This window comes from Sciurus carolinensis, chromosome 16, assembly GCF_902686445.1.
Source record: "Sciurus carolinensis chromosome 16, mSciCar1.2, whole genome shotgun sequence".
In the NCBI taxonomy this organism is placed as follows: domain Eukaryota; kingdom Metazoa; phylum Chordata; class Mammalia; order Rodentia; family Sciuridae; genus Sciurus; species Sciurus carolinensis.
This window is the reverse complement of record NC_062228.1, coordinates 51109450-51125491: the sequence shown is the minus strand read 5'-3', so window position 1 is coordinate 51125491 and position 16042 is coordinate 51109450. Positions and strand designations below refer to the sequence as shown.

The window sequence follows — 16042 nt, the reverse complement described above, 5'->3', positions numbered from 1 at the left end:
GGAAGAACAGTGAGAAAGGGAAAGGAGACAGAAGCCAGGGAGGGAGATGGAAAGCCACAGGAAAAGGCTGACAGCCAGAGAGGTGCAGAGACGGAACAAGACAGGGGAGGGAGGGAGCCGAAGATCTGAAGGAAAGGAGCAGCAGAAGAGGACATGGCCTGGAGCAGGCAGAGACCTCAACAGGCAGGAGCTGAGGGAGGAGCAGGGAGTCACTTTGGCTCTGGCAGGACACACAGAGGTGTGGATGTGGGGGGCAGGGGTGGCGGCCAGCAGAACCCGGTCAGAGCCAGGACAGACGGGAGACACGGGGTGGGGGCCGGATGCCCACAGAGGGGCTCTTCCCCAGCAGGGCCCTCCCTCCCTGACTCAGCCTCTCCACCCACCCCATCCCCACGACTGGGAGTGGAGGGAGAGGTGCCCACTGTGGGGGTTGCTCCCAGGGGGTGTGTCTCTTGTGTCCCTGCCCGATCCTCTGTCTCCACCTCTCTTCCTGTCTGCTCATCTAATCCCTATCCCTGTGACCGGCTCCACCTCTGTCTCAGCTACAGACGCTCCAGTCTCTACCATCTGACTAACCCTGATTCTGACTCAGTTGCTGCGTCTCTCATCTCTCTTACAAAGTTACATAACCAACTTATGTATGGCAAAGCATATCATCAACGAATTTAATGATCCAACAGACTAAAGGCTGATACCTAGGCCAGGAAAGTCCCTACAGAGGGGCCCCAAACATATGTACCTAGGAGACATTCTCATTTCTGGAGCCCCTCTTTCCCAGTGGTGTGGCCTAGCAGGAGTCCTGAGTCCAGCTGACTGGATTATTTTGGGCCTTACTGCTGTATGTCCTCTGGGAGACAGAATTAGTGACACTGCCAGACACCCCGCACAGGACTGCTGTACTGACCAGTCACCCCAGTGCTGACTTTCGTGTGATGTCTCCTTTCTGTGGAGGCTCCCTGGTGTCACTGTGTCCTGTCCTCCTCCCACTTGTCTTACTCGGGTGGCCCTATATCTGCCAGGCAGCAGGCAGAGTAGTTTCATCTTGGTTCTGCCTCGGAGGCCGGAGTGCCTTGAGGAGGAGTCTGTTCCAGGGCTCCTTGACCAGCTGCAGAAGAGCCAGCAGCTACTCAGAGGCTTCGGCACAGCATCAGGCACCTGGTGCGGCCTGGCACAGGACCCGAGTGCCCAGCAGCTCTCATTATTTAACTCTCTCCATCTGCACATCCGCTGCCTCCATTCAGCTCTCACTTTCCATGTCTGGTGCTGATCCTACTTGACCCAGAGGCCCAGGGTCAGGAACCATGGCCCCAGGAGGTGCTTCTGAGGGTCCTTCAAGGCTGGTCAGGGCAAGATGTCACAATTCCTTCTCACAAGTGAGGGGTTCCTGGGCCTAGCCCCACTGACCCTTGGCCTGAGCTCCCACCCCAAGTGACCAGTTCCTTCTGTCTGCGGGGGGAACAAGGGCTGGGTGATGGGGCATGGGAAGGTGGGACGCCTGGGTTCCCACAGCCATGGCTGAGTCACAGGCGGCCATCTGGCTCCCATTAGCCCAGGGCGGCAGGGGGCTCTATGGGGCGGGCCCTGTGGCTGGCTGGGGGCAGGGAGGCTGCTGGGGCAGGCTGCGTGTGTGGGATGACTCAGGACCCATGATAACAGCCTGTGCGTATTTGGGGAGTGTAAACAGGAGAGGGAGAGGGAGGCGGAGGAAGTGAAGGAAGGGAAACTTGTGGCTGGGTGGGAGGGGGTGGGGAGAGTCCCCCTCCCACACTCAAGCTGGCAGGCCCCAGGATCCCCAGTTCTGCTTCTGTGTAGCCCTCTGGGTTCCCCTTGCCCCCAGCCCCTGCAGCCAGTTCTGTGCATGGGTACAGGGCTGGGGTGGGGGTGGGGGACTGAAACCCAGAGAGATAAAGACTGAGGTAGAGAGGGGCAGGGGCAGCACCGAGGCTGGGAGAGAAATGGAAATGTACAGGCAGAAAGAACAATGGGCCCAGGAGAGGCAAAGAAAGATGGGAACAGAACAGGAGCAAGAGGTGCTGAGCCAAGCAGCCCTGCAGACACAGCAGAGAGGTGGAGGAGAGCAGGGTGGAGCCAGGGAGCCTAGCACAGCTGGGCTGGGCCCAGGTGCAGCCCCTCCCCCAGGGTGCTGGACACTGGAATCACTCTCACCAGCTCCAGCCACCATAGGCCCCACTGGCTGGCCTCAGTCCAGGAGGAACATTTATCCCATGCTGTGGGGACAGAGCCCAGGGTACAGAGTGGGAGAATGGGGGAGGCAGACAACAGTGGCCAGACCTGGGAAGAGGAGAAAAGGGGCAGTGATAGAGGGTGAGAGACACAGAAAGAAAATCAGAAGAGAGACAGTAAGAAAGAAAAAGACTGGCAGGGCACAGGAGGAGAGTGGGGAAAAGAGGGAGAAGGGCTGGGAACTCCAGAAAGAGGTGGGGGTGTTGTAGAGATGACACCAAATCCCATGGGGCAGGGGTGCTGCACTAATGTCCCTCTGGAGAAAGAGTCACTGAACCAGCCTGTGATCAGTTGCCTTGTTGGGCTGGGAAGGGCGGACAGCTGGCTGGAGGGGTGGTAGCCATCAATCCCCATCCAGTTCTGGGCTGGGTGCATCCTCAGGTTCTTCCTCATCAAAGTACCTCTCTTCCTCATCCCGCGCCACAATGTCCAAGTTGTCAAAGTCAGGGTTGTCGTCCACTGTGCTGCAGGGGAAGAAGGATGTCAGGGGCCCTGAGAGATCAGGACATGGGACCCCCCAAAGTCAGAGGCCATATGCTGGCAGCTGCCAGTTAGAACCAATACTCAGAGGGGGAAGAAAACATTTTCCAAATTAGAGAGTCTACATAAAAACTCTGGTTTCTCTTAAAAGCTGGAAGATGTGGCCACACAGGCCCGCAGTCCTGAGGAAGGCACTGGATGGTTCTGCCCAGAACACCTGACGTGTTCACTCTCCTCACCAGGGGCTGGCTTCTGCTGTGTAGGGGGTAGAGGACAGGATGAAGCTAAACACCCCTCCACACAGGATAGACAGTTCCCCCGGGGATAGACAGTTCCCCCATAACAAAGAACTGCCTGGCCTGAAGGTGGTGGAGGCACCCAGGTGGAAAAGCCCTCTCCTAAGCCAGTAAGTCATCCTCACGGGCTCTGATCCAACCCTCATCACACTCACTGGGTCACCAAACCCCCATTCACCTGAGCCCTATCCCTCCTCCGAGTCACAGCAACCCTACTGCTCCTCTGCTACCTCAGGGCCCTGGCACCTGCTGCCCAACCCCCTCTTCTTCCCCAGGTGTTTCTGTCTCTTACACTCACCTCCTCAGGCCCTGGACTCAGAGATCAGCTCCTCAGACCCCTCCCTAGCCTCCAGGCTCTCCTTCCCTCCGCTCCTTATCCTGGTGTTTTGCTTCATAGCCTCATCCCAGTGTCTCTAAGCCCCTGGTGAGGACAATCAAGATGTCAGTGCCCTGGAGGCAAAACTGTCCAATGCCTGTCTCAGAACATGGACTGTATGTTATCACATCGCCCAGCGCTTGTGAGAAGCCAGGCCGGTCTCTCCTTCACTGGAGGAGATCCTTTCCAGCAGGGATGTCGTTCGCTAGATTTGTTCCTTACGTGAACCCAGAGCCTGCAAGCAGCAGACCCTCAGCACATACTGAGTGAATGACCACTGAGGGACCTGCCTAGACTGCTGAGAGGACAGGGATGGGTCCCCACCACTCCCTACTTCCTTAGGGGACCTGGTTGGGAGCAGCAGTGGTGCCAGCTCACTGATCAACCTCCACTCCCTACCCTGCTCACCACTTGCTCACCACTTACTGCGTGGGAACCGAGGCTCTAGAGGCTCTGCCACACTGACTTCAGAGCAAGGGGATCTAACAATGGGTCAGTCATGCTCCAGGCACCAGGTGCTGGTCAGGTGCTGAGCCTTGAGGCAGTGGTGATCATGGTTCCCACTTTACCAGTGAGCCCATCGAGGCCTGTGTGCAGCCAGAGTTCATGTGTCACTAAGGCTGGATGTGAAACGAGGGCTCTCTGCTGCCAGACTGTGCGTCTGGAACCATGGGGCAACTCCAGCTCAGATGACAAAACTATTTATCACTGACTCTGATATACCAGTTTCCCATATCCTTATCCTGATGGCAAAATCCTTTTCCAAAGTAGGTGGCCTATGTGTCCTCCCGGGGGCCCCCAGGGCTGTACTGTAGATATTGACAATAAGTACTGAAGGGACAACACCACAGACCCCTCCAGCCAGGGCAGTAACTCTGCCAGGGGTTATTTCCTGCAGTGTGAGGAAGTCTGGGGTCCTGGGGAGGAGGCTGGGTTTCCTGGACACACTTGGGAGGCTTGGGATAATGGCATCCTGCCAGGTCACTGTCACTTGCCAAAATGGAAATGTTTTAATGTTTTATCAGTAGTGAGCTACGTCAGGTCAGCTCATTCCCTTCCTTACAGATGAGGGAACTGAGGCTCTAAAAAAGACAAGGCTAGTTCAAGGTCACTCAGTCTCCTCCTATGGTTGATCTGAAAGTCCAGGGCTGTCTGACCTCTGGGTCCATATCCTGAAACCATTCCAGGGCCGTCTTGCAAAACAAAGAGAGGCCCTCTGCAGATCTGCATGGGACCTGTATGTGGCCCAGGGCCATGGGGTGCTTGGCTGGGGGAAGGAAAGGCAGGGCCCTGGAGCACCTGTAGTCAAAGTCCCCATCCTTGCCATCTAGGAAGCGCTGGTGCATCCGGCTGGTGAACTCTTCCCGCAGGATCAACCTCTCCTCCGAGTCGGGCACCCAGGTCTCCGAGTCCTTGCCTGATCTCTGGTCTGTGGAGGGAGACACCATGGGAGGGTAGCCTGAACAGGTTTACACAGAGCTGTTGCTTCCATGCCCTGCCCAGCTGGGTCTAGTGGCAGAGAACACAGAGGTGACCGAGATATCCTGGGTCCCTGCCCCCAGAGATGCACACCAAACACATGACAATGCAGTGCTCTGGAAGTTATAAACCAGGGTCAGGACAGACCTGAAGGGTGGAGAAGGAGACCTTCTGGGTAGAGGGATGGGCATGATCAAAGGCCTGCAGTGAGGAATCCTTCAAGGAGTGCAGGGCAGGGATGCTAGAGAGATGGGAAGGGGCTTGCAGGATGAAGGGTCAGGCTGGACAGACAGGCCTGGATCAGGGCAGGTATCCAGACATGGGGGTCTCCTTGCTGCTGGCCCTCACCTTCTTCATCGCTGTCCTCCTCCTCTTCTTCCTCCTCCAAGCAGGCCTCCTCTTCCTCTTGCTGTTGGAGCAGCCGCTGCTGCAACTCCCGCTCCTGGTAGGACTGGAGCAGTAGGTCGGAGAGTGGGCAGGCAGGTGTGCCAGGGGAGCCAGGTCTGGGGTGCTGGGGCACTGGGGTGCGGGCGCTGAGTTCCTCCTGAGTGAGGTACTGCCCAATGTACTGCTCATAGAGCAAGGGCGCCCGGAAGCGCATCTGCTCATCGCTGAAGTACTCACCCCCTGCAAAGAGGAGAGCCAGAGTGGGTGTGTCTGAGCAGATGTGCCCATGCATATGTGTGGTCATGCTTGTAGGAAGATGTGTACACACAAGTCTGTGTGTGTGTGTGTGTGTGCATGCGGCATGCTCACATGCATATGCAGACACAGAGGGAAATATGCAGACATGTGAGGCTGTGTGGGCATGAGTACTCAAGCTTGCACTGAGTATGCACATGACCAGGCCTGTGTCTACCTGTGTATTCATGTGTCTGCAGATGTGTGCATGTGAGGACAGGCCTAGGAACATCTGGGCTTTTGAGGTGCTGGGTCTGGAGCCTGTGCATGATTGTGCCAAAGCAGGATTCAAAAGCTACTGCCCATGGAAGCACGTGTATGTTCACATGTGCACAAACATCCTCCCATGTGTCTTAGCATACTGCCTATAGGTACCTGTATCTGGGATCTGGCACGTGGGACAATAGAGATTGGCTGCTTGTGCATTGTATGCCTGTTTGTTGAGCCTGTTTAGCTGTCTGTGTACAAGCCTGGACAGGCCTGCACTACTAGGCACGTATGTGCATCCATCCATATGGATCTGGATAAGTGTGCACACACAATTGGGTCAGGGGAGGTGTCTTATCTGCCCAAGGGAGTGCCTGGCAGAGGCAGGGCTGTTCCGTGTGTGGATGTGTGGCAGCAGGCCCCAGATCTAACCTCTTCTCAGAGTGCTCCTTTGTGCAGCCTCCTTCTCAGGTAGGCCTGGTTTCCCCACTTGGGTCCTTTACATCTCCTGGCTGTGTCTTCCTGTAGGAGTGTCTCTGTCCCTCAGATAAACCTGACCCCAACTCCTCCCACCTACAGGTCTTAGATGTGGCTCCAGAGACCAGGGCCCAGAATCCACCCAGGATCCTGACCCCTGCAGCACTGTGGTCTGTGACTGCCCTGTCTTGCTCAGCGTTCCCGGTCCTGCAACCTCCTTACCCCAATCTATTTCGAGCATCTTCCACCAGATTCTCTCTGTCTCCCTGCTCCCTGGCTCAGTCTGTCTCCCTCTTTCCCTCTCAGTCTCTTGGTCTCCCTCCCTTTCCTCCTCCTGCCTCTCAGTCTCTATCATCTAACCCCACTTCCTTCATCACTCACCTTCCTGCTTTCTTCATCCTTGTCCACCTGTCTGTCCCTGTATTACTCTTTCTGTATCAATCTCTCTACAGCTTGCATCTTCCCCCTAACTAGAACTTAACTTACTTGCTACTTCACTTGCCCTTGCCTTTTAACTGGTTCTGGTATTTTTGGTCACGAGATACTTTTAATTATGTCCTGGTCAAAAAGGCACAATGTGAGCACATGAGAGCCATGGTGCATGCCTATAATCCCAGCGGCTAGGGAGGCTGAGGCAGGAGGATCACAAGTTCAAAGCCAGTCTCAGCAACTCAGCGAGACCCTGTCTCAAAAAATAAAAATTAAAAAAGGGCTGGGGATGTGGCTCAGTGGTTAAATGTCCCTATGTTCACTCTCCAGTACCACCCCCCCCCAAAAAAAGGCAACTATGTTTTCCTTCATGGTTCTCATGTTTTTTTCTTGAAGGCCCTTTTGTCCCCAAAGCCATAAATATTCCCCTTGGTTTTCACTGGTGCCTTCAGGCATGGGGTGAGGTGGAATCTTGTGTTCCTTAGGGACAACCAATTATCACATGCTATGTGCCATGTCATTTACTAAATTCTGGCCCTTTTCACTGTGTCCCCCATTCTCTTCCCCAGGGCTCCTGTCCTCTCTACCTTACTTCATATTTCTCAGACTCTGCCTGTGTCCCCTCTCTTACCTCCCAGGATCTTTGTCTTCATGTCCTTATTTCTCTGTCCCTCCCCCTTGGTCTCCACTTCCATCTCTGCCCCTCACCCATCAGCCCCCACACCTTGGATGAGCTCACGCAGTGCAGCATAGCGCCGGTTACGCAGGCGGGTACGCAGTGTGCGTGGCCTAGCAGTGCCCTGCCGAGCCACCTCAGCACAGTAGAAGTCAGCACGGTGGTCACCACGCAGGTGGCCAAAGCAGGCAAGGTGCTCCTCTCGGAGGCCTGTGCGGAAGCGCTCCAGGAACACCAGTGGCTTCTCGTGGTACAGCTGGCCCAGGATGGCCACCTTCTCACGTTCTGTCAAGTCAGGTTCACCCTGCTGCTGGCTGCACACAGGGAGGCGGCTGGCAGCCACAGCATGCAGCATGGCACTGACTGCTGCATTCTCAGCTCCAGGAATGTCACTGTCCAGGGCCCCTGGTGAGCTCTCTGCTGCTTCTGCCTTGCCTTCTGGTCTGGATGGGACCAGTGTCCAGTCCAACTCTCCCCAGTGCCCAGGTTTGGGCTCCGTGCAGCCTGCAAGGAGACAGGAGCTTTGTTAGTTCAGGGATGGGAATGTGGAAAGGGGAGGGGGAGGGATTGGATAGGAAGGTGCTCAGTGCTTACAAACTCAGTTCCCATTTACAAAGAACCTACTATAATCTAGGCCCCAGAGAGACCACAGTGAGCAAGAGGTTGACATTTTAGTGGGAACACAGACAACTAACAACATAATTACTGAAAAAAATGTAGCATTAGGTGTTTCCCTGGCTATTCACAAAAATAAAGAAGGAATTGGTGGTAATGGAGGATGGAGGCAATTTTAATGAAGGGTCACAGAAGACTACAAAACAGTGACATCAGAGTAGAGACCTGAGGCAGTGAGGGACTCGGCCATGAGACTTCTGGGGTAAGAAAGTTCCAGACCTAGGGACTTGCCAGTACAAAGCCCCTGAGGGCTGACCTATGGATTTACTCAATTCTTTGTCACTTGTTAATAAAATTATGAGTACATCCATTAACTTGTTCACTCACCCATTCATTCATTTTTTATGCATTCACACATTCATGTTTAGTAACTCTAAATCTGTGAGGCCCTGCAGAGGATCCACAGGAGGAATCTAATCTAGCCCCTGCCCTCAGGAAGCATCAGTCTGATGTAGGAGACAATCAAGATCAAAGATAATACCCAGGCGGGTGTGGTGGTGCACACCTGAAATCCCAGCTACTTGGGAGTTTGAGGCTGGAGGATTCCAAGTTCAAGGTCAGCCTGGGCAACTTAGCAAGATCCTTAAAATGAAAAATAAAATAACAAGGGCTGGGGATATAGTTCAGTGGCAGAGCACCCCTGGGTTCAATCCCCAGTATTTAAAAAAAAAAAAAAAAAAAAAGATAATATGTGCAAAAATGAAGAAAGCTGGACACTGGGCAAACCCTGGTAAGAGCTATTTTCCAAGTGTGGTAGGAACTGCTGTGAGACTGCAAGAAGCAGGTACAAGTCAAGGGAGAAAGTGGAGACAACTATTTTAAGTAGCTTGGCTGGGAAGGGGAGGACACGGGAAGATGGTTATAGGTTTCTTGGATTTCCACTGAGGTAGGAGAAGACAGCTAGAGCAGCGGGTATAAGGACAGGGAAGGAAAGTAGGGGAGGGTTAGGAAGATGCTCATTAGGCTGAGAGGACAAGTCATGGGGCTGAAGGGCTAGAAGGCGAGGTTGGCACCCAGGATAAGGTCCAGGACACTGGCTTAGGGAGGGCCAAACTGTCCCTGAGACAGGGACATGGACAAGAAAGAGGTCTGGCATATGGAAGTTATGATGGGCCCAGGGGATGTTTAAGGGGAAGCATCTAAGACTGCTAGGACCCAGGCCTCCAGACTCCTCAGAGGAGAAGTGCTGGGCTGGAGACAGAGTTGTGGGTGTCATCACAGCCAAGATAAGAAGTGGGGGTAGAAGAAAGCAGGTGAGTGATGACAGGGAAGAGGCCAGGAAAAATGACTAAGTAGATGGGATAAGAGTACACCTGTGAAAGCTAAAAACTGGCTTCCCCAAAGAGCTGTATCTTACTCTCTGAAACCTGAACAGTGCCTTTATATGGAGAAAAAAAGCAGGGGTTGGGGGGAGTCCTCACAGACATAATTAAATTAAGGTTCTTGAGATGTAGAAATTGTTCAGGTATGTCCTAAATACAATCACAAGAGTCCTATAAGAGAGGATGAGGAAGATCTCACACAGCGGAAAGCAGTGTAAGGAAGAAGCAAGAGACTGGAGTGATGTGGCCGCATGCCAGGAATCCTAGAGGCCAACACTGGCGGGAAGAGGCAAGAAACAGCCCAGAGCCTGTGAGGTCCTGTGACACCTCGGTTTCAGTCCAGTGATACTGCTTTTAGATTTGTGGCTTTTGGAACAGTGAGAAAATCAATTTCTGTTGTTGAAGCCACACAGTTTATGGCAATTTGTTTTAGGAGCCATAATAAATTAATGTAAAGGCTCAGAAGCAGCAACCTGAAAGGAAGTAAGTTGGAGATTGGTGTGGGAAAACTTAAAAGGATGGAGGAGCCTTCAAATAACTGAGTAAGGAAGAAACTGGATGCAGTGACTGTTTAACTGCAACTTGGAACTGTAATCGGAGCAGTTTGGGAGAATAAAAGCCAGACTACAGTGGGTAGGAAGTAAGGAAATGGAGAAAAGTGTACATGAATCTGGAGAAGACAGATGTGTCTGGAAGGCAGCATGGGGCCAAAGGACAGATTTTCTTTTCTTTTCTCAATATTTTTAGTTACTACTATTTGTGTTATTTTATGTGGTGTTGAGGATCCAACCCAGTGCCTCACACATGCTAGGCAAGTGCTCTACCACAGAGCTATAACCCCAGCCCCAGATTCTTTTTGGGTTAGAAAAAACATTTTTTTTTTTTTTTTTCCCTAGATTGGGGATGTAGCTCAGTGATAAAGAGTGTGTGCTTAGCATGCTCAAAGCCTTTGGTTCAACCCCCAGCGCCAACAAGTAAAAAACTAAAAAAAACTAAAACTTTGTTATGGAAAATTTCAAACACAAATTAGAGTACACTGACACTCCTACCCCTTCATTCATATAGCCATCATTCCACTTGAACAATCACCAGTCCTTAACCAGCGATGTTTCAACCAGTTTCCCAACTACACCTCACTCCACATCAGATTCTCCGAAGAAATGGATGAATTTTTAAGATGACCAAGACAAAAGCATTTTAGACACTAACGGGAACGTACCAGAAGAAGTAAAAGGCATTGAAGATGCAAGGGAGAGACAGGAGTGAGCAGAGAAATGGAGTAAGAACTTTGAGGAGGCAGACTGGATTGTGGCTTTTGGTGGAGGGGAATTAGAATGAAATGGGGCAGTTAGACTGGAATAAGTAGTTTGCTTGAGAGAGGCGGAGGGTTAACGTAGGCCAAGAGAAAGTTGTCTGGCATAGGGGAGGTAACTTGAGAGGGATGGCCTGAGACCGTCGGAGAATTGGCCCAGGGCAGGGGAGAGGTTTTTGGTAACCTGAAAACCTGGTAAGAAAACGGGTTAGCTTGGGGCACGCAAGGGGAATACACTGGGAAGAGGTTAATTTCGGAGAAGAATGGAGAGAGAAGAGAGGGGATGATCTGCAAAATGATGGACGAGACAGGTAAAGTTGGGGCCGGTGTTCCCCTATAAAGAATCCTCCTCCGCGTTCCCACGGAATCGTTTCCTGGTGACACCGCAATTGCATCCTCCCGCCGTCTCCGCGTGGCAACCACCTTACCCTCATCGGGTTCCTTTGCCGCCACTGCCTCCATCCAGTCTCTCTGACTTAACCGCCGCCGCAGGATCCGCACACCAATCTCAACCCCGCGCACTCTAGAGGTACTTCCGGCAGTGCACTGTACAATGGCCGGGTGTTCCTATGCGTCCAGGTATCGAAGTTCCGGTTCGAAGGCGGATCTTCCTATGCGCATGCGTCTCTCTCGGTCCCGCCCTCTGTAGCCAGGAAGGAAAGGGACGTAGGGTTGGGAGGACGTTCAGCTTCTGCTCTCTGAAATTGGAAAATCAGGAGGGGACCCGAACCAAGGTTCATTTGTTCACTGTTGTAACTCTTAACTCCTGGCATGTTTACTATTTGGGGTGAATGGTTGGGCGACCACCCTCCAGAACCTGGAGCTGATACAGTAAGTTTGTGCTTTTTTTAGATCCCTGTTTCTTCACCACCTCATAGAATATTTCTAAGTTTTGACTTTTGTCATCAGAGCCACTCCCTGGCTAGCATGAGATGGGTGGTGAGGTGAGGGATAAAAATGCCCCCTTTTTACCCCCAGGACCTGGAGGAAATCGGATATGGAGAAAAAACTGTGGGTCTAATTTATCCTATGGGTTGGGAAGAGACTATTAATATTTAGGGGGTCTGTTACCAGCAGACAGACATGCTACTAGCGACTATCGGAGTGGCTAGAGCTTTTCTGGACCTGGGGAACTGAGGAAACCAGGCCTGGATGATTGTTGCTGCAACTACTTCGATATGGTCAGGGAATAGGGGGATCGAACCCAGGGCTTCGTACTTGCAAGGCAAGCACTCTACCAACTGAGCTATATATCCAGCCGGGACATCATTAGAAAGTTTGAGAACTTTTAAACTTTTTTTTTTTTTTTTTTTCTCCAGTACTGGGATTGCACTTAAGTGGCATCCTACCACTGAGCTACACCCTCAGCCCTTTTAATTTTATTAAAACTTTTAAAGTTTTTGGTACTGGAGATTTAAACCCAGAGGTACTTTACCATTGAGCTACATCTCGTCCTTTTTGAGTCATGGTCTTGCTGCGCTGCTGAAGCTGGCCTTGAACTTTGTGATTTCCTACCTCAGCCTCCTGAGTTGCTGGGATTACAGACTTGCCCAACTGTGCCCAGGTAGTGTCATCTTTAAATAGAATCCTTAATACACATTATTTCTTCTAAGGCAGAGGATAATGGCATTTTATATAGGTTCCAAAAGAATTTGATTCCCCAGAATCAATCACAAGTTCAAAAGGGAAGTAGAAAAAGCTAAAGCCATTAAGGTCACCAAGTGCCAGGCCACGTGGGGCCTGATAAGCTGTATTAAGTGACTTGAGCTCCTTTAACCTGCAAGGATTGGAGAAGGGGATCAGGGTAAGGGACTTCAGAGATCTGTGAGGAAGCTGGCACAATCCAGAAACTGGCTGGGGACAGAGGAAGAACTTCCTAGTTTGCACACTCAAGACCTGGGAAATGTGGAAGACAGACCTTAAGGTCCCTTTTTACCACACCCCATAGGTAGGAAAACAAAGGCATATCACTAGGGAGGCCAGCAGAGGGCACTATTGCCCAGCACATGCATCTGCCAGGAAGGGGACTTTCCAGGCTAAAGGGACCCAGGGCAGGGAATGGATGACTCTAGGGTCCCTTTTAGCTGCTAACCCTGGCTTCTTCTCATGTTTAGATGCCCCATTTCAGACCTCAAGACTAGTCAGTCTCCCCTCTCCCTTGCTTTTGTAGGTCACTCTGCCTTCATAAGGCTTAAAGCTCCAGTGAGGAGAGCAGGGCTGAGCTGGCCACCCATGCCATAAGATGCAGGGAACACATTATGTATTGAAATAATGGAGAAGGAAGCTGGGAAGGACGGACCACAATGGGTTGTGGAGATGCAATCCTAAAGTTCACTCCTGTTGTTTCCCCCTCCTCTGGAAAGGGAGCACTCCCCTCACACCAATCCAGGATTTCATCAACCATTGTGCTGTCACTGACAACAGGTCCACGCTCTGCAGTGGGAGCTCTGTGAGAACAGGAGCCAGGGCTGCATTGGCCATGCTGTATCCCCAGCTTTGCAGGATGGTTGAGGGACAAAGCAGATGCCCATCATGTTCTGGCTGAGAATTGAAGCTCCTGGAATCATAATTAGCTTGACCCACAGGAAACAGGCAGGACCATCTGAAGGCAGCACACACACCAGACCCGAGGTGTATGGTCAGTTGATACCCAGAGATGGCCCTGAACAAACCAGTTCTGTTTTCTATCCCACTGGTCTTGCCTGTCCCGCTGCCTCTGGACCTGTTCCATAACTTCTAATGAAATACTCCCACATGGATCTGGGATTGTAAGAGGTTTGAGAACCACTTTTAAAAAGAGCTAGTATATTTTAAACTGGAGTCCTGGGTTAAAGGGATACACTTAGCACCAAAATCCGGGTCAGGCACAGGAATCCCTCAGTAAGTGTTTAATGAATGAGCAAATAATTCCCTTGAAAAAGCCCCGCCCCAATTAAAGGTCAACTACAGTAACACTTCAGGGTTTTGATCCTGCTTCCTTCCTGCTAGGAGGTGCCATGTCATTTATTGAAGGAAAACAAAACAAAACAAAACAAAACGAAACAGGGCAAACACATTTCTTAATAAGTGCAGTTTGTTAAAATCCTGTTAAAACATATGGGTCAAGGGGAAGTAAGAATGATCAAAGAATATCACTGTAGGAAAAACTTTTTGAGGTCTGGCACCTGGGAGAGCACTGGAGAGGAGGCTGTGGGGGAATCTTCATGTCCTGAAGGGAAAGAACCCCCCACCTTCCCTTCACCCTCTCACCCGCTTAATCCCACCAGAAACTACCAAGACGCCCAGAATAAAAGGTTTCAAGTTCAATAGTCACACTCTCTCCAAATACAAAAAGCAGTTACAATTCAACTGAACACAGAAGCTCGTGTGCAAAGTTACGGGGAACTGAGACATCGTATAAAAAGTTAGGTTAAAGATGATTCTGTGGTTTTTTTTTTTTTTTTGTGTGTGTGTGTGTTGTTTTGTTTCGAGGGTGTGGCTCTTCCTCGGTCACCTGAACTCAGCAAAGAAATGGTTATTTTGATGAAGTATCAACGGCCGACCCACAGTAAAAACAGACAAATTCTAAAAATTAAAAAAAAAGCATAATTACCAAAAAAATATGTTGCTGCTTCCTCCCTCCACATTTTGCTTTTTAAACTTTTTTTTTTTTTTTTAAAGTTTTTGATTTTTTTTTTTTTTTTAATCCTGAAAAGTAGACAGTAAAACAGCTCCTGGAAGAATTTACAACCAACTGCATGAGGGTCTGGGAAGCTCAGGGGCTGGAGCAGGGCTGGGAGGAGCAGACAAGAAGGGATCTTCCCCTCAGTCACTGTGGCCTCACTGATGACCAAGGGAAAGAGGGATTCTTCAGTCAAAAAGGAGACAGGGAGGAAAAGGAGGAGGTGGGAGGTGGAGGGGACAAACAAAATAAAAGGTCATTGTTGCCTGTTTGAATCCAGAGAAAAATGCCTGCCCTGTGGGGGAGAAGACTCCCCCCCAAAGGAGAGGCAGTGGGCTGGAGGGAGGCAGCTCTGGGATGACCCCGTCCCCAGCACCACAGGACCCGGTGGGGGTAGAGGAGGGGCCGAGGCAGGCGCTGGTGGAGGAAGCCGGCAGCAGCCCCGGGAGCCTCCAGACACACTGGCTACTGTGTGCTTGTGCCACCCTGTGTGCTGCCGGAGTAGCTCCCGTAGTCGTAGTTCCCATAGTATGGCGGCCACTGGCCCTGGTTCTGATAGTACTGGTTCCACTGCTGGGCATACTGGGGAGAGAGACCAAGAGCACCAATTTGTCCTTCATCCACTCCACAATTTGCTCCTCCCCTGGCCAACCCTTGCCTAGGTCAGTGAAAGCTAGCAACACATGGGTCCCCTGACAGAATGAAGGCACCTTGGGAGGACAAGTAACTGACCCAGTGCCATGTGAGTGGAAATTTAGGAACTGAATCCCAGGTTTCCTGGCTTGTCAATCCAGTGTCCTTTCAGGTATAGCTAGGTATCATATTTAAAAACAGGTATGGTGGCCTAAGCACCAACCTGAAGCAGGATTTGGAGCACTCTGGCCATGGTGCTGAAACAAGATTTGGAGACCCTGCTCTGCCAGCCCTTTCCTTTTGCTTGCTGCACCGTGGACAGGGCAGGATATGTTATTTAGCAACCAGTGCAGACATGTTTACCAAATGAACTGGTTGTACCAGATGCATGCCACTTAGTTTTAGGGATAAGCAGGGACTATAATCTTCAAAAACATACCCAGGAGGGGCCCATGGAAGCCTCTCCATTCCACTGGAGCCCTGACTGGCACTCACCTGCTGATACTGGTTATAGCTGGGCTGTGGGTAGGTCTGTGCGGTGGGCGGTGGTGGTGGGGTATAGGGGGCCGGGTTGTAGCCGCCGTAGCTCCCATAGTTGTAGGCAGGTGGTGGCGGAGGTGGCGGTGGTGGGGCTGTATAGCCCTGGCTATATCCTCCCTGGTTGTAGGGTGGCTGGCTGTAACTCGGCTGGAAAGCAGAGAAAAAGACCAAAGTTCACTAAAACAGCCAGTTCACGGTTGGGATTGACAAAGGGCTTTTGTAAGGGGTTAGCCCACAAGGCACTTCCCTGGTGGAGGTTATCTAAGACTGAGAAGATGAATCAGCTCTGACATGGTAGGGCAGGTCAGGATGAAGGGCAAGCCACAGGGCTGTATTCTGGACTCTAATTCCAGCTTTGAGACCCTAGGTGAGCAAGGCACATGGTATTTCTTTCTTTTTTCTTTTTCTTTTTTTTTTTAAATATTTTTAGTTTTAGATGGACACAATGTCTTTATTTTATTCACTTATTTTTATGTGGTGCTGAGGATCAAACCCAGTGCCTCACATGTGCTAGGCAAGTGCTCTACCACTGAGCCACAACCCCAGCCCAGTTT

General features: G+C 51.3%; 2 protein-coding genes across 11 annotated transcripts in view; both read right to left on the bottom strand.

Moving 5' to 3' along the window:
- Window positions 1-792: 792 nt before the first annotated feature.
- Ccdc97 (coiled-coil domain containing 97) lies at window positions 793-11947 on the bottom strand. 2 transcript variants are annotated; one of them, XM_047529097.1, is made up of 5 exons: window positions 11083-11947; window positions 7394-7849; window positions 5224-5502; window positions 4696-4825; window positions 793-2703 (listed from the first exon to the last, which is right to left on the bottom strand). In XM_047529097.1, the coding sequence occupies exons 1-5, from the start codon at window positions 11114-11116 to the stop codon at window positions 2688-2690; spliced, it is 915 nt and encodes a 304-aa protein (XP_047385053.1). In that variant the 5' UTR covers window positions 11117-11947; the 3' UTR covers window positions 793-2687. The 2 variants fall into 2 exon arrangements, with proteins under 2 accessions (XP_047385053.1, XP_047385052.1); XM_047529096.1 differs by having other exon boundaries at window positions 793-2708; window positions 11083-11942.
- Window positions 11948-14049: 2102 nt separating this feature from the next.
- Window positions 14050-16042, bottom strand: part of Hnrnpul1 (heterogeneous nuclear ribonucleoprotein U like 1) — a 34856-nt gene continuing 32863 nt past the window's right edge. For all 9 annotated transcript variants that reach the window (XM_047529091.1, XM_047529093.1, XM_047529085.1 and 6 more), the window contains exons 14-15: window positions 15444-15635; window positions 14050-14897 (exon numbers count right to left, since the gene is read on the bottom strand). In XM_047529091.1, the coding sequence (XP_047385047.1) occupies window positions 14781-14897; window positions 15444-15635 (309 nt within the window). In that variant the 3' untranslated portion in view covers window positions 14050-14780. The remainder of the gene's footprint in view (window positions 14898-15443; window positions 15636-16042) is intronic.